Here is a 16,735-nt window from a genome sequence, read left to right as displayed (position 1 = left end):
TATTATAAATAATATAATTAATATATTAATATATAATTTTATAAATAATATATTTAATATAATAATTTATTTAATTTTAAATAATATATAAATAATATTATAATTAAATAATGCCGTATATAATTTATATATTAATTATAAAATAATAATATAAATTAAATTATAAATAAAATATAGGAAAAAGTATTTAGGTTAATGTATAGTAAATTAATATTAATTTAAGCCGTTAAAAACCGGCATTTTTCGGAAGGGGCATGTTATAAAACTTTCCTTCCTTATTTTAAGGAAGGAAAGATTTATTAATTATAATAAAAAAAAAAAAATAAATAATTAGTTAAAAGGGATAAAACAAAGTTTTTTAATATTAAAATAATAAAAGAAAGACAACTTATTTTGCCTTGTAAAGATTTGTTGTTGCGATTACTTATTCTTGTTGTTGTTATTGTTGTTGTTTAGTATTACGTTCGTCTTCTACCAGGACGTGATATCACCCCCCAGATTTCTACTTACGAATCACTCTTAGGGCTGTCTGGCAAGAAATTCGTCAACGGTTGACACGTTTCGTCAATTATATTAAACTGTTTTATGACTGATTAGCATTTAGTAGTGGAAAAGAAGCAGAGAGAATAAACCTACATCATGCTTATAAAAGGACCACCGGCGGTTGGGGTCGACACCGAAAATGGTTCTGTATCCGAAGAAAGTTAGCTAAGTACCCCAAGATACGAACAAGTTCGATCAGAGAGAAAATTGTTTAACGTACGGCCCTTCAAGTTGAGCGAAGAGATCGGCACCGCAAACTGCGCCATAACATACAGAGCCCTGGGGGTTGCTTGTGCCAATGCCTGCACTGCCGTAGAGCGTAGCGTATCTATTATCACCAAAGTCAGTAAGCATAAATTAACGGAAGGGGATGCATTCATATGGCTTACGTTGCAAGTTGGAGTGAAATAGCCGTGTCTTGGATCTTATACTTAGGATCCCACCGGATTCCAAAATCAACAAGCGGAGTACTACATGTTCGTTAGTCATACGTATGTCGACCAATTTGTACCTATTTTAAAGGAATCGGAATTGACGTCGAGCTCAATCACTTACATCCTCAATGTCAAGTCACCTTCGACTCCGATATCCGCGCTAAACCCCTTTGTGCCATTTTCAACCTGGGCAGTTTGCGTATCTCCAAGCTTTGACGTTGAAGTTAAGCCTGACACAACATCGTTGTTAGGATTAGGATATCGCTGTGTATAATCCCATTGCGATAATTCTAGATTGTAGTGTGCTTCGCTGTTAATAAGCAAGATGAATTAGTTATCAAGAATTATACTGAAGGAATAGGAGACCTAGAAAGAAGGAATGCTTACGTATGTACGGTGAAGGTTCCAGTGAGTTCCTATAAGGATTGTCAATGTTTCTTAGAACTATAGGTAGCGAAGAAGGGACCTCAAAACTTACACCTGTGATCCTAAAATTAGGCCCAATGGTTACGAGACCGGGCACTTGGAAATTTCCCGCGAAGTTCGGCAACCCGAACAGCTCAACTCTCCCAGTAGAAAATCGCATCTGGCCCTGAGCCTCCATGTGGAGGCCGGTCTGTATAGATCCTTTATTCCGTACAAGTACGTGGGACTGTTTCCAGGAACTGAGGTCATTCAAGCGGCCCTAAGAAAAGATAATGGGTTAGTTTGATTTCAAGGTCGATGAGGATGCCCATCATTCAAACTTACAATGAGTGTTAGTTGAGCCGAGGTCTGGATATCAACGTGAAGGTCTGCCCAAACGGTGAAATACGCGGTATATGGAAGGCCGAGGAGTGTGCATTGTAGGTTCTCGTTGAATAAGTAGAACGGGACTTGATTAGTGATGTGATGAGTTCCGAGAGGAACCTCCTGGTCAAATTTCTGCTCGTTCAAGTCCGCCATAAACTTACTCCAGTCATCATCGTTCACATCCGTCCACCTTCTCTGGAATTCGGGCAAGAGGTGGTGGGGTGTTTCTCTCTTGTCCTTTCGATATGTGTGGTCGACATATCGCTTCCACGAGCCACCATGCTTACGTTTAACTTCCAAATCGATATCACGCTTATGTTTTGCTTTCAAGGGGTTGTTACCTGGTGCGTTATCCACGAACGCTTTCCAGTACCCCGGATCTTCTGAGTAATCAATGCGTATCTGAACGTCTGAGCTATCTCGCCCGTGAAGGACTGAGAAATTGTAATCAAAAGTGAATTCGTATATCGTCGGTGGACTTTTGAGGTTGCTTCCACGCTTGACAAGGCGTCTAATAAGGTTACTAGACAGCTTTTGGTCGGCTGCTGGTTCCATGCTGACGGCCATCGCATAGCGGCCGATACCACAGTGATGCGGCATCTCGACAACTGTTTCGGATACACCCCCTAAAAATAAGGTATGGCAATTGCTGTCATCGGAGTCGTCAGTACAGACGGCCCGAACGGTAGTTCTAGAGTCCTCCGTTATAGAGGAACGGTCAGGACAATCGTACAACTCCCAGTGGGAGCCGTCACGCTTATCTAGCGACGTCAAGTCCTTTTGAGGACCCGTCATTATAACCCAACCGAATCCGTTCTCATTTGGATCCTGATCCGCATTCACGTCTGACTCAACGTCAAGTACGAAATCTTGCGTATCGGAATCAGGCACCTAGCCACGTGTTTAGTATTCATCTCTTCGAGACCTTGCTAGTGTAAGGGGGTGATTTTGGAAGAGCGTAAATGATTACTCACAGTATCAACAAAAAGCCAGGATAGGGGCACTGGTGCCTGTTTCTTATAAATAACTTGATCTCCAGCCGGGCAGCATAAGGCACGTTGATATGACTTTTGACCGGTTCCAAGTACAGGAAAAGGGGTATCGACGGCGGGCCATTTGACTCCCCCCGGTGTATCGTACGTGTGTATGCAGTCAGTCCCTCCTCCCTTCTCCGAAACGCCTATATTGATCATATTGGGGCAATTCTTGGCATTCTCGCACTGCGTGGAGGCATCATTGTCGGATTGTGGACCTTGCCATTTGCACTGGGATGAATCGTACTCCTTGTCACAGCACCAAAGCCGCCAATAGCCAGGATTGCAGGTGTCTTGCGAGAAGGTTACATACTTGCGACCAAACCTTTCGCATGGGTCTGCGTTCGGATCTATCTTGGGGAAATTGTTTGGGTCGCCATTACCAACACAAAATCCAGCAATCCTACCGCAGGCCTGGTTCGCGTTCTCGTTGGTTTTGCAACAATACTGCGCAGTCCCACTAGAACATTTCCTGTCGCCCTGATTCTCCTCGATGTACCATTGGCTTTGGGCAATCAGCACCTCGTCGCTCTCGCAGCTGTCCACACAAGGTGCCGATGTGACACCTTCCCAAGATTGGAAAGAGGCCTTCCATTCGCAGGTGTTCGCGTCTGGGGCGTTACTCCGCGGACAGCATACCCATCGATGTTCGTTCTCGTTGTCACATCTGAGTTGAGGGCCTACGCTGATGTAATCTCCCGTGCAAGCAGAATTTCCGCCACATTCGCTGAGATGACACGCACCGTCCATGGGCTGCCAGTCGGTTGAAGAAGAAGGCCCAACACCGTTCTGGGCGCTGAAAGTCCCGAGGCCGCCCCGGCTGTCTAAGACGGCTGCCAGAGCATCATAATTGTCGTTATCAAGGTCCAATGCCCAGATGAATAGTCCAAGTAAACCCTTCTTATTAGCGTAGTCGACCTTCTCCTTGATTGTTTTCACGCTATCGTAGGAGACCCACTGATCCTTTCCGAAGGCAAAATACATGGATGCGGCTTTATCATCCTCTACAGGATTGATGTTGTACGTGCTCGCCGTTTGGGTTATCTCATCGTATGAAAGAATTCCAGATTGCCCTGTACAGGCGCCAGCTAAACCGCCACTTGTGAAGGGGCAGCCTGGGAGCGTACACGTCGGATCTTTGAGAGTGTAAGAACGCCCGTAGAACCCCAGGCCCAGGTTGACTTTGTTTGCTGGAACGCTATTACGCCATAGCAAGTTCAATGCTTCTTCGATCTCAGTGAGGTTCGTATGTGAATATACATACGAGCCAATCTGGTCCTCGGGAGAGTCCCAACTTCCGTGTAGGTCGTAAGTCATGAGATTAACCCAATCCGCACTTTTGACCATATTCTCAATATCGAACCAGCGTAGATACCAATATGACGTTGGCGCAGTGAAGGAGAGACCCCACTATAATACAGGATAAATTCCCGCCCAAGGTTAGAATAAGCGCTATAAGAAGATTTCGGAGCATAACGGGAAGTTCGCTTACACCGTTACTTTGCGCAGTCCACCATGTTCTAATATCTTGAAGCAGGGATACATAATTAGCAGTGTCTCTATCCTGTCCACTAAATGACGCAGCCTTAGTTATATATACTTAACGAAGTGAACAGAATTTGCCTTGATAACTTACCCCCGATCCGGGGCTCCAGGGTATTCCCAATCAAGGTCAACACCATCGAATCCGAACTGAGCTATTGTATTAGTTCTTAATTAGTATGGTCCTTCGCATAATCATCGAACGAATCTGGAATTATTCGGCGAATGAGACATACTCATAAAGTTGACCAGGTTCATGATGAACTTCTGTCGATTCGCTGAAGTAGAGGCTATATCTCCCCACACGGGTTGTGTATCCCTATATATAGGTTAGGAGACGGATGAAACTAGCTTGTGTAACATATTGGAGGAATAGGGGCCGCGTGATAACTCACGTTCCGTTATCTGAAAAAGTCCAGCCGCCCAGGGAAAGGAAGATCTTCAGTCCCGGTGCATTCTCCTTCAAGGCCATAATTTGTTCAAAAATGTCGTCATCAGTCCCATCCATGGGGACGATATCATATGTCGATGGCCGTATATAGGCAAACGCCACATATAAATGAGTAATAGAATCTGTTTTGATCCAAGAAGGCGGACGTTTGGGACCTAGCTCATATAAAGCTTGTCAATGACTCTAATACCAAATATACAACTCATGAGATGGTATCAACTTACATGCTCCTCGTTCAAAGGGAGCCCATGATTCGTAATAACTACGTAAAAATTAGCTACCAAAGTACCTATCCAAACGAATTTGAGACCCATGTCGTGATTGTTGATTTCAACTTACCCAATCACAATATTTGTGACATTTCCTGTATTCAGTCCCGTGCTGGGAGGTTGTGGGCAATTGCTCTGGCAGCCTTTCGATGTATCACAAAAGTCCTAGTATCATAGTGAGTTAACAATAACAAAAAACTGGCATATTCGCTCTCTTACTTCCGTCGTGCCGCAGTACCCGGATTTACCGCAGCAGACCTTAAGGGGGCATTCCTGCCCTGCAGTTTTGCCCCAGGCACCACATTCTGCCTTAGCTCCGCAATTCGAGGTGCACACTTTTGGATCACAATGCTCTGCATCTAAGCCACACTAAGGACATCAGTTAGCCTTTTCTTTACCTCGGTGACTTGTCTCATGGTAAGTTCTTCCAAACTGAAGAGTGCTAGGCGAGAAAGACAGGTAATCCATACATAGCCGCTATCAGATATTCCCTTGGTTAGTAAATGAAGAATCACTCGTGTGATCTGAGTATAATTGGTGGAACTCACGACTGTCCATCACAACATTCACCTCCCGCACACGGCGTATTAGCATCACATCTCCCTGGATCTAGTCTCCGGAATAGCGAGAATTCCACCGGCGTGGTATTGCTTAGACTCGAATTCCAGATTGTAGGCGTATCCCGATGTTGAGATGTAACTAGAGTGAAAAGAGCGATAAAACTGACAGCAACTATGAGGCGCCGATACTTCTTCGTGGAAGCCATCTTGAAGATTCAATACAACTAGTGCTTGGTGAAGATTTCTTCAGATAGTAAAGGTGAATAGCAGAGATATCTTAACATATCAAGGCCACTTGGGAAAAGGGGGTATTGACGCCAATATGTCCATCCTTCTTTGACTTCGAAGTTCACCAACGGTCAGTTTTTTCTCTTCCTCACCTGTAATATGCTGGGGTTAGATCCTTCATAGTCACACGAATCAGTTTTCTTACTGTTGGTTTAGAAAGGCTAAATTTGTAATGCATAATGAAAGGAGTGATACATCAGATAGAGGAGGGGCATATACGCCCACATACCAACACAGGACCTTCATACATGTCTTAATCTCGGCATCGCCAGATCTGCTTACTCGATGTTGGTAGCCAAATTATCTGACTAATTTCTTCCAACCATCTTAGAAAAGAAAAGGATTCAGCATGTGCCCCTTCATACATTCGTTAGGGGGCCATGCTTACAGTATGCCATACGGAGGGCTCATCGGAAAATCAATATCGGACAGACGCTGGTGAATATGTAGTGGTTAAAATTCCAACCTATTAGATTAGGTTGATAATTCTAGTCTTTAGCTGTTCTAATGTTCTTGAATGTGCAATATTCACTTCATGTCAACATGGCGCTTAATCTTCTGGAGATATTGATCATTCTCACTTTACTACCATTTTCCGGCCTTGGGAAAAATGTTGCACCTCCCGTGGTCAAACGAAGACATGCCCACCCCGTTCCACAAAACCTCCATCCCAACAAAGCGCCGTCCATCAAAGTGACAGGGCAGGCCAGTCACGGTCAAAAACAGACCGATTCGAAACCCGAAGAGGCTGCACCCGTGCCTTATATCCCTCAGGACCATGTGTTTTACGACAGCTATCAAGCCAATTTCTCGTGGTCAGACCCAGCACTTCAAGCGGCATTGGGAATCCGCCCGATACCATCTCAAATGAACACGCGCGACGGCAACATCTTTAAGCGCTCGCCCGGCAGCACACCAGATGATCCGATATTCAAATTGCCGAGTTGCTTGGGATGTTATGAAGCATCACAAGGCAGAACCGTTACTCTAGCAGACTTAACCACGGAATATCTGGAGCAGCAGATTCTCTTGCCTGATTCTCTTCTCCAAGACAGATGTGTGTTTTACACATCAGTGCCAGATCCAAGAAAAGATCCGTTGAGTACAGCAGACAGGGCCGAGTTTTTCAACCGCGTGGCACTCGGCGGCGAGGATAGACACCACGGTCTATCGTTAATAGCGACCAAGTGGGCTTGTTCCAATAACAAAGTGACTATCTGGGTAAGTAGCATCATAAACAATCCAAATATAACACAAAAATATGACTGTTAACAAGCCTCTAATTCCTTTTGTGATAGAACATGTACTCCGGTGAGAACGATGTCTCTGGTGGCAGAGATATCCCTAGCAAGCGAAACTATTGGGAAGTCCATGTGAAAGGAAGTTGGCTCAATTTCCTCGACGGAACTGACGCAAGATTTACTTACTTCGAGAACATGTCGAGGGCTATGGCACGTCATTGTGGCGGTACAATATGTGAGTAACTCGACAGGCTTCAGCGAGTATAGAAGTAACTAACCGACATCAAAACTGTAACAGATGTCATGTCCATGCGTCCTATGCAGTTATACAAATATAAGTTTATCTGGGGGAATGTAGAGTATCCGCAGTTGTTAGCTAGATACTCAGCTGGAAAAGGCGGTGCTCCGACAAAACTCATCTCTATCGATGCGGCTAACCCATACCTTCAATACGTTTTGGACTGGACCACACAAAAGCCACTCGACCCGTTGCCACCTAGAGATCCCGATTTCTTGGAAGTTAGCGAGTCAATGCTTCAGGCAAGAGATACTTGCACCGACAATGTTGAGTATGAAGAGCCGGGTGAAGATTGGTTTGGATGAGAGTATAATTGTACGACATTCACTCGGTTATCTTGCTGACAGTGGAAGATGGCTTAGTAATAGACGGAGGGTCGAGACTTCAATGGAATTTCATATTGTATCCATTAAAATTTAGTCATAGTACATGAATACAAGGTTGTGTCAATAATATTTCGTGTTGGTTATAAACATCTATAGGCACTGCTGCAGCATGTGATGTGTTGTTGCCTTCATCTAAGTGGGGCTGTACAGATCTGTATTTACAGAGCCCCTGGAAGACCACTTGTTCAACCTACCAACCGCATATGATGAACCCTATAATACTACCTAGGCTTACTTACTGGCTGAGCCAAGGCACAATTACACTATGTCACGGATGACAGGTACACGACCTAACATTTAAGTTGTTGTTGTTGGAATCTCGGTAGGTATAAAATCAGCTAAATCACACACACATCCTTCCGTCGGCCAGTAAATATATCATATTCCTCCAATCCCAGTACCCTGGTATCATCGGCCGAAATTATCTAGTTTTAGAGAAATCGTCATTACGGAGATGAGTCGGATCACACCCGGATGTTACTACCACGCCGTTTCGGAACTGGCCAAAAACCTCATTTCAACCCATGACTTCTTCTCAAGGTGTCTAAGTCATTTTACTCCTACTAATGCTCGCGCCCAACATCCAGAAGATGCAAATCCTCGCCAACAGCTGGGCGCCCTGTTCTGGCAGGACGGCTTTGGACCCGTAGCTGCCGCGATTAAGTTATGCGAGCCCGACAGCTTGACGGGATCACTTGATGGTTCGTTGCCATATCTTAGTCACTCGATGCTACGTCCTTATAACACATTCCCCTAATTTTGGCTATAGCTGAAGGATTGGTGCCTCTATTCGTAGCATGCACGGTCGCTTCCCAGACCATCGAGTCCATCCGAATGTTAGACAGTCAGAATGTCTTGGCATCGCCCCTTTTCCGCCAAGCCCTTATGGTTACCTCTTTGGAGAGCGGTAACAATACACTCGCCCGAGATATTATTGATCTTGAGCCAACGGCCCCACCACCACCTGAAACATGCGTATTCAAGATGCGGATTTCGCCCCTCGTTGACAAAGAAAGCATACCAGCTGGTGTGTGGGCCGCTCTGGTAGTGAAAGGATGGGCACCGCCATCGGATAAATTAGTTACTTGGGCAGGAATTAGCACCAACGGGCCAGATGGTGTTGCCCTACTAAGAGCTATTGTTGCAACTGGCTACGATATGCACGCCAACCCTATGAATAAGCAGGTCTTCCCGCAGATGGCGCTCACTAGCGGCGAGCCTGAAGTTACAGAATATTTCTTCGATCTTTACTCCGTTACCCCGACCAATGACATGCTCATCCAGGCTATCGAGATACGGCCTGAAGGTGGTATAGGGAATTTGAAGTGGTTGCTAGACAAGCATCACATGAATGTAAATTACGTGCGCCAGGGGCCTGGTCCTTTCAATAGACCTCCTCCAACTAATCCAAGAGAGAGAGCTGAATGGGACTACGCAACGATGTTACATGGAGAACGGCAGGATCCAAAGACTGCCTTGCAAGCTGCTATACTTATTGGGAATACTGAGGCAAAAGAGTTCTTGCTGGGAAGAGGCGCCTTAGAAGACGCAGGAGGCAACCCGTGATGGTGTACTCGATGATAGCTTGCTTTCACAAGATACTGTCTTCTTCTGGATCTTTTCAATATAAACTTTACGGCTTCTGATATATGGTCCATACGATGCCATTGAATATTTCTATATAATTAAACATGATTTTATTCAAGTCAACTCCAACCACTCTAATTAGGAACATCTTCTCACGCGACATCACCTCCTATCCCATGAATTTGCCTTATTTCGTAGTGGTAGATGTACCTGAAGACTTTTCAGTGCTAGTCACTGAGGTTGTCCCGTTCGTTAATGGAGAGGTGGTGGATGCCGAGCCAATCGCCATGGTAGTAGTAAAGGTTGGCTGATAGTTGGGTATTGATACACAGTAGTCATAGCCCATATACAGTCCCGTGCAGTTATCTTTGACAGCCGGGTTCCAGGCGACGAAACGATCGTGGCTTAACCCAAATTGGGTTTCGATTACTTGACATGGCAGACTTGCCCCTTTTCATCCAGTTAGCGTGACGCAGTGAGATGATTGTCAAGGACGTGTTACGTACAATTTGTGTTATTTGGAGAAGCAAACTTATTGCAATTCGATGTTATGCCTATGAGTATAAATCAATATCAGAGAACCCCAGTCAAGTTTCAACGGTTATGATGTGGTATAGAAACATACCTGGCTGCTTGTAATGTGCGACGGCGACGCAATAGTATGTCCCAACCTTGAATTTTTCGCAATTCGCACCTACACCAGGATTCCAAAGTGAGAACCGGTCTTGGTCAAGGCCATGGATCGCCATGAACCCGTTGCAGTCGTAGCCCGATGGGGCCGCGTCCGTTTGGACGCATGCACCAACAATACCTTGGGAAATGGTCGCATACGTTGCCACGCAGTATTGAGTATTATTAGCCATACGGCAAGGGTTTGACCCGTTCAGCGACGGATTCCATGCGAGAAAGTTGTCCATAGTCACACCGTATTGCTTGACAACGTCCGCACAGGCGAAGCTAGTCGTCCCATTCAGCGTGTAGTTCGTAAGTATAGGCGCTGTGACGTAAGTGTTGCAGTCCAGCCGTGTTAGATTGGCATAAGGAGCGCCAGTCGTTGAGGCGACGTAAGTTGCGTTTTGATACGAGCTCATGGGAAGGAGAGTCGTAGTCCAGAGAGGTGGATCTGAGGGTCGAGACGTCGTTGATGCGTTTGTCGGGCTGGGATTGACCCAATTGCCTCCTGGGTTAGACGAGCATATCACGTAACCGACATAGCTCGCTATGTTAGAACACTTGTGCCCAAGCGACGGGTTCCACGATGTCAACTGAGCGTAGTTTACACCAAACTTCGATTGCAGAGAAGAGCAAGTATCGTTAGTTTGGACCGTGTACGGTTTGCATTTGCGATAGGACGGTATGCATAATTTTGTACCCGCTTTCGGGAAGTAATTACACTTCGATGAAAGTGAATTGTACGATGTCAGGTCATCGGTACTGATGCCTTCACTCATGGATATTCCGACGCAGGTTTCAGATGACGTGATGATATGCGTTGTGCCCATACATGATGGAGCTGTGGTTGATGTTGCGGAAGGCCTTTCATAAGTCAGAAATACAAGATTCGATATTTATACACGAGGCTTGAATACATACCTGACTGTGAAGTTCGTTGCTGTTGGCGGAGGAGAAAGTGTCCATCCTGTCTTCTTGCATGAAGATGTGAAGATTTTGAAATCACTCGCCATTATGCTAGTAGATGCAATAGGCATGGCAAGTTGGGTAGACATCAATGATAGGTAGCAATCATCGCAGAACGCTGTTGAGACTAATTTTCAGTCAATATTTGAGTGCATAATATGGAAAGGCTTGGATATCTATGACTTGCCAGGAGTTCCGTTAGTTTGTTGAGATCCGTTAATTTGCTGGTTTACTGGATTTATTTCTAGCATGTTCCCTATCACCGAGTTGCAGTATGCCCCTTCTCTGGGTGGATTATTCTCATCAGTTATTGTTTTAGACTCATAAATGCTTAAAACATGGGACTCACGCGTTCTTCAAGCAGATCGAGTCAAAAATTTCCACATAGTTCTCAGCTATGGCTGCTAGTATAGCCATACCGCCATCAGGCTGCTTATATAGAGTCGAACCGCATGCACCAGCAATCCTCCCTTCCCAAATTTTTAATGACGACTGACAAGTTGTTGTGCACAGATCCGTCAACTGTGAAGAATTCAAGAACAACGGAGTGCCATATACAGGACCACTTTGGACCGCGAATGCAGCAGATACGAGGGCTCTATCGCAGGTCACTTGTTGGTTGAGAACGTCGATACAAGTGGATGAGGTATTCCTATCAGCTGCAGATACGTTAAGGAGTTGAATCTGTGCTTGGCATTTCGTCGTGAAGAAGAGCAGTACCGTCGCTGCAATGAGCTTAAGCGGCATCGTGTCGCGGAAATGTATCATTGTCAATGATATGGAGAATATTACTTCGGTATAGTCTTTTTAAAAGAATGCAGAGCAAAATTTCGCGAAGATTCCTCACCGCAATGTTGGATTATGAAGCCCTCTTTAGAAGTCATCATATAAAAAAATTGAGGGTACTATATGCAATATTCAGCCCCTATCTCATAATATCAACCTTCTACATAGGTACCTAACCAAACGTTATCTACTTTCTCCAAAAGCTCAGATGGTAGGATCAATGAATGATCATTCATTCCTTGGTAACAATGTTGGCGTGTTGGCTTATTACAGATTATAGGGGTAAGGCACGGGTATGACATTGTCCAACAACTAATCACTACGCCTAGTACACCATGTAAGACGGAATGCTGCCAACGATCAAGATGAAACAAGTATAGGACGCATATAGATGATACGAGAAGTTCCCGTATAAGATGTGACCTAACGTTGATCTAAAATGGTAGAACCGATATGACTACTACACTTTACATGAGAACTGCGAATTGGGATTCTGACGGTAAGATCCAACAGTAAATGTAACAGTCCATAGGTTAACTGTCATTCATAGAGGTAAGTTAAGAGATTAAGTCCTATTAATGACGAAGGATCGACCATTGAGTGTCTGTGTGATATATATTCTGAGAGGAAACACCGTGTACGTAGGGCAGTATACATCTGGTTGATATAAATCACGGACATACATTTTATTTGCCTACCTTCCTGATTAATCGAGACTGAAATACTGAATTAAGATAATTCCTTCAAAATGCACCCTTTGTATTATTTCATCGCCCTGACGATAGTTCCGTTGGTATCTGGGTACACTGTTGACCCTCCGACGACTGCGCCGAGCGACACCATCAAGTACTGCACACGTTGGGTAGTTGCCGTGTCTTCAGATACATGCAGCACTCTGGCTTCAGATGGAACTATTACGCCAGATCAACTCTATTCATACGTATGTTTGGCCAGATTAAGGCCTTTCCTTATCCTTCATGCTCAAGCAGGTCAAAAAAGGGGTAATCGCGAAGGTTATTATATGACATTAACTTCAATATGACTATAGAATCCATCTCTTTCAGCAGCTACCTGTCATATAGTAGTCGGTGACTCGTACTGTGTGGAAGAGAATTATGGTGTGCCACCACCAACCACTTCCTCAACGAGCAGCGTTACTACTACCACTTCAACGGGTAATGGCATAACTACCCCAACGCCCAACCAGCTAGGAATGGCTACAAATTGCAACAACTTCCACAAAGTCGTTTCTAACGATACCTGCGCGGATATTTCAAAGGCTGCCGGCATTAGCGTCGTTGAATTCTATGCGTGGAACCCTGCTGTAAAGACAGATTGTTCTTCACTTTTCGTGGACTACTACGTATGTACTGGAATCATCGGCGGAACAACCGTCACCACCCCAATTACGACATCCTCCACCACTACTGGGAACGGTATCTCAACTCCAACTCCCACACAGACGGATATGGTAAGTAATTGTAACACTTTTTACAAAGTTGTCACTGGCGACAGCTGCGCGAACATAGCGTCCACACATGGTATCAGTTTGGATAACTTCTACACCTGGAACCCAGCTGTCAAAAACGATTGTTCATTGCTCTTCGTCGACTACTATGTTAGTAGCCACCAACTCCTTTCATCACATAGGATACCATTCATTAACATGTCTCCTGAAGGTTTGCGTTAACGTGATTGGTGGAACCACGGCCTCGCCAACAATCACGACATCATCGACTACTGGCAATGGCGTTTCGACGCCTACGCCAACACAAACAGGCATGGCAACAAACTGCAAGAAGTTCCATTTAGGTTAGTCATTCACATATGGAGATCTTTATCTAGATACGATATAGACCTAAGTTAAGGTGAACTATTGGAAAAATTTTGCTAACGCTTTAATCCTCTCAGTTACTGCCGGGGAGAGTTGTCAAAAAGTCGCAGATGATGCCGCCATCAAGCTAGCCGACTTCTACGCCTGGAACCCGGCCGTCAAGACCGACTGCTCTTTGCTCTTCGTGGGATACTACGTCTGCATAGGACTTATCTAAGGGTTAGCTATAAGCTCTGAATAAGCTACCAGGTACCTATTTAGTATTCACACAGACGACTAAGGATCTGACAAAGACTACTCTGTTTCAACGTCGTTGATGTCATTCTCAGGAGAACTTAGGTACATTTCCACTCCCACGTGTCTTGTTCTTTGGATCCAGCTGAACCTGCCCCTGACGATTATCGTAATGATTCTTCGGGATGCCGCAACGAAGCTTTACGATTGCGAAAGAGGTCACTAAAAACATTATAATTGTGATAATCGCAAATAGTTCGAGGTCTTATTCTTTCTATAATAGCGTCCTAATAGTACGGCGCATCTAAGTATGCAGCTACTACGCATGGTTTATTTTCCCATTGTGAGTGTTTGCCAAGCGATGACGTTATTTTAATATGGATGGTGTTTTGGGGATCGCGGCAGATTATAGGCCCCCGCACATGGGATTTAGCAACATCGCACGGAGATCTCATCGAGTTCATTAACATGTCCGGGGTTGACCCTGCTTGGCGTTGTGATGTTTGTATGTGGGGTGTATTCGCGATGCTCGCATGGGCCGTCCTCATGGCCAGGCAGAAGTAGCGAGAGTAACCAAGGCCCTGGATATTGCAGTCTGGATCCTACGGGATATAGATCAGACTGGAAAATGTGTATAAGTACCTTTATTATAATTCCGCGAAGCGTCGCCCAAGACTTAACATGTCCTCCATTACTTTCATTCCTAATGCCATAGGCTGATTGTCAGAATGCGAGTTTTTCAGATCTCATCCTTGCTTCTCGCTGCCTCTGGTGCTAGTGGCGCTGTCTTAGAGAGTCAAAATGGAGGCGGTTTTGAGGATGGCCAACCAATTGACGGCAATGGCAAAGGCGCTCCAATTCTAGGTAAGTTTCCTCCCACTTGCCCTCGTCTGAAGCCTGGGTGTTAACCATGAATAGGCGGCACCAATCACGCTCTCGACCTTCAGAATCCGGATAATCTGGGCCAACAGAGCACCGATAATGGTGTCGTCCCTAACGTCAAGTGGAGTTTTTCGGACTCCAAAACGAGGATCCTGAAAGGGGGTTGGGTTCGTGAACAAGTCGTTACAGATTTGCCCACCAGTAAGGACATCTCGGGTGCCCAGCAGCACCTGACCAAGGGCTCCATCCGAGAGCTGCATTGGCATCGAGTGGTATGTGAAATACGTACTAGATGCAATTCCGTCGCTAATAGCAAAACCCCAGGCTGAGTGGGGATATGTGTACGCGGGATCAATTTCGGTTTCCGGCGTTGACCAGAATGGCCAGTTCCAAGTTGCGACGCTTGAAGAAGGGGACATTTGGTACTTCCCTAAGGGGGTGGCGCATACCGTACAGGGCCTTGATGATGAGAATGAGTTTCTCCTCATATTTGACGATGGCAACTTCGACGCTGTTGGGTAAGTAATAGGTCTTGTTAGCCTACCTAGTAACGGGCGATATCAGGCTAATTTATCTAGAACCACATTCAATGTGGACGATTGGATCACCCATACCCCTAAGTCTATCCTAGCGAAGAACTTTGGTCTTTCCGAGGACGTCTTTGGCACAGTTCCATCCCCGAACCCGTATATCACAAACGGTACTGTTGATCACCACAATGTAACGGGTGGCAATGGAGAGCTCACCGGGAATGCGTCTTTCGCATACTTTTCAAAGGATCACCCCCTCGAGAAGGTTCCGGGAGGAGGCGGTACGCTTCGCATTGTTGACTCAAAGACTTTCCCCATCGCAACAACGATCGCAGCCACTGTAGTCACTCTCGAACCAAAAGGTCTTAGAGAACTTCACTGGCACCCGAATGTAAGTTCCAAGAACTATCGCTGCCTACGTCCGTAGACTGATTGCTGAGTTTTTAACAGGCGGAAGAATGGCTCTACTTCCACAAGGGTCAGGGACGTGCGACTGTATTCCTTGGCAGTTCTGCTGCTCGAACATTTGATTTCAGGGCGGGAGACACCGGCGTATTCCCTGATAATAGCGGTAAGTTCCAATCTCATGATGTTCCTGCTTACATGAGCTAATCAAAATAAAGGTCATTATATTGAGAACACATCTGACACCGAGGAATTGGTGTGGATTGAGATTTATAAGAGCGATCGGGTCGAAGACATTTCCCTGACGCAGTGGCTCGCTCTGACGCCAGCAGGCATCGTCGCTACCACCCTGAAGATTCCGCTTGACGTCGCCGAAAATTTGCAGAAGGAGAAGCAGCTTCTTATCAAGAACAGGTGAAAGTTCTGCATGTCTCGGACGGCCTGCCCAGGTCTCTTACTATTTAGACCCCGGTGGTGTAGGGCTGGTGATAGTGCGGAGATATCATTGCCTTATTCGTATTAGGGTGTTTTATAATCTGTATAATTTTTAATTGACATAACATCCAACGCTTTCGTTCCAACACGCATATTGTTCTTCTCGTCTTATTCGCTAACTCTCGTGTCCTAAATGGGACAAACATGCAGTGCGACAACTACACCAGGTATGATGCATTAATCATCGCCCGTGTTGTCCTAAAAGCCCCCAACGAGCCTCTCCAAGCGGGTAGGCAATCAAATAAGCGGCCAACTCCACGTTTACTACCTATGTATACCCTGTCCAAAAGTCCACCATTACCTGGTAGGTAAATGGGCTTTTGCTTTTCATCTCAGAGTGGTGCGCCCTATTGCGCTTAACTCATATCAAAAACCCATGTAGGCAATGATTGTATTTGGGATAAAATTAGCGAGTCTAGTTCATGTGAAAACCATGTTGCGGCCCGCAGATCAACGCCATCGCTTTCGGGGTTGTTTCTTGGCTGTTGGGGGCTGGAATACGATGG

The 16,735-nt window shown here is 45.3% G+C and overlaps 7 protein-coding genes across 7 annotated transcripts; 4 read left to right on the top strand and 3 right to left on the bottom strand.

The window, feature by feature from the left end:
• Positions 1 to 506: 506 nt before the first annotated feature.
• F4807DRAFT_466542 (family 18 glycosyl hydrolase) lies at positions 507 to 4,853 on the bottom strand (the record flags this gene model as incomplete). The annotated part of the gene is made up of 13 exons (XM_048002399.1): positions 507 to 578; positions 637 to 688; positions 764 to 871; positions 933 to 1,013; positions 1,099 to 1,241; positions 1,423 to 1,662; positions 1,728 to 2,660; positions 2,744 to 2,836; positions 2,891 to 4,213; positions 4,296 to 4,374; positions 4,440 to 4,500; positions 4,582 to 4,664; positions 4,741 to 4,853. The coding sequence occupies 13 exons, from the start codon at positions 4,851 to 4,853 to the stop codon at positions 507 to 509; spliced, it is 3,381 nt and encodes a 1,126-aa protein (XP_047855742.1).
• Positions 4,854 to 6,456: 1,603 nt separating this feature from the next.
• Positions 6,457 to 7,850, top strand: F4807DRAFT_466539 (uncharacterized protein; the record flags this gene model as incomplete). Its single annotated transcript, XM_048002398.1, has 3 exons — positions 6,457 to 7,134; positions 7,212 to 7,389; positions 7,453 to 7,850. The coding sequence occupies 3 exons, from the start codon at positions 6,457 to 6,459 to the stop codon at positions 7,755 to 7,757; spliced, it is 1,161 nt and encodes a 386-aa protein (XP_047855741.1). The 3' UTR covers positions 7,758 to 7,850.
• A 442-nt stretch (positions 7,851 to 8,292) lies between these two features.
• Positions 8,293 to 9,494, top strand: F4807DRAFT_466537 (uncharacterized protein; the record flags this gene model as incomplete). Its single annotated transcript, XM_048002397.1, has 2 exons — positions 8,293 to 8,539; positions 8,608 to 9,494. 2 exons carry the CDS (start codon positions 8,293 to 8,295, stop codon positions 9,402 to 9,404), a joined length of 1,044 nt encoding a protein of 347 aa, XP_047855740.1. The 3' UTR covers positions 9,405 to 9,494.
• Positions 9,495 to 9,612: 118 nt separating this feature from the next.
• On the bottom strand, positions 9,613 to 11,110 carry F4807DRAFT_466536 (uncharacterized protein; the record flags this gene model as incomplete). The annotated part of the gene is made up of 4 exons (XM_048002396.1): positions 9,613 to 9,875; positions 9,932 to 9,979; positions 10,051 to 10,961; positions 11,019 to 11,110. The coding sequence occupies 4 exons, from the start codon at positions 11,108 to 11,110 to the stop codon at positions 9,613 to 9,615; spliced, it is 1,314 nt and encodes a 437-aa protein (XP_047855739.1).
• A 129-nt stretch (positions 11,111 to 11,239) lies between these two features.
• On the bottom strand, positions 11,240 to 11,810 carry F4807DRAFT_458790 (uncharacterized protein; the record flags this gene model as incomplete). The annotated part of the gene is made up of 2 exons (XM_048001264.1): positions 11,240 to 11,348; positions 11,413 to 11,810. The coding sequence occupies 2 exons, from the start codon at positions 11,808 to 11,810 to the stop codon at positions 11,240 to 11,242; spliced, it is 507 nt and encodes a 168-aa protein (XP_047855738.1).
• A 787-nt stretch (positions 11,811 to 12,597) lies between these two features.
• On the top strand, positions 12,598 to 13,926 carry F4807DRAFT_466534 (uncharacterized protein; the record flags this gene model as incomplete). Its single annotated transcript, XM_048002395.1, has 4 exons — positions 12,598 to 12,789; positions 12,898 to 13,467; positions 13,529 to 13,661; positions 13,761 to 13,926. 4 exons carry the CDS (start codon positions 12,598 to 12,600, stop codon positions 13,898 to 13,900), a joined length of 1,035 nt encoding a protein of 344 aa, XP_047855737.1. The 3' UTR covers positions 13,901 to 13,926.
• Positions 13,927 to 14,555: 629 nt separating this feature from the next.
• Positions 14,556 to 16,299, top strand: F4807DRAFT_29000 (putative oxalate decarboxylase oxdC). Its single transcript, XM_047994795.1, has 6 exons — positions 14,556 to 14,781; positions 14,836 to 15,071; positions 15,124 to 15,317; positions 15,378 to 15,720; positions 15,780 to 15,900; positions 15,953 to 16,299. The coding sequence occupies exons 1-6, from the start codon at positions 14,646 to 14,648 to the stop codon at positions 16,150 to 16,152; spliced, it is 1,230 nt and encodes a 409-aa protein (XP_047855736.1). The 5' UTR covers positions 14,556 to 14,645; the 3' UTR covers positions 16,153 to 16,299.
• Positions 16,300 to 16,735: the final 436 nt, after the last annotated feature.

This window comes from Annulohypoxylon truncatum (genome assembly GCF_022578515.1).
Source record: "Annulohypoxylon truncatum strain CBS 140777 unplaced genomic scaffold F4807scaffold_10, whole genome shotgun sequence".
NCBI classification, from domain to species: Eukaryota; Fungi; Ascomycota; class Sordariomycetes; order Xylariales; family Hypoxylaceae; genus Annulohypoxylon; species Annulohypoxylon truncatum.
Note: the sequence above shows the minus strand (reverse complement) of the source record. Positions and strands in the feature narration are given on the sequence as shown.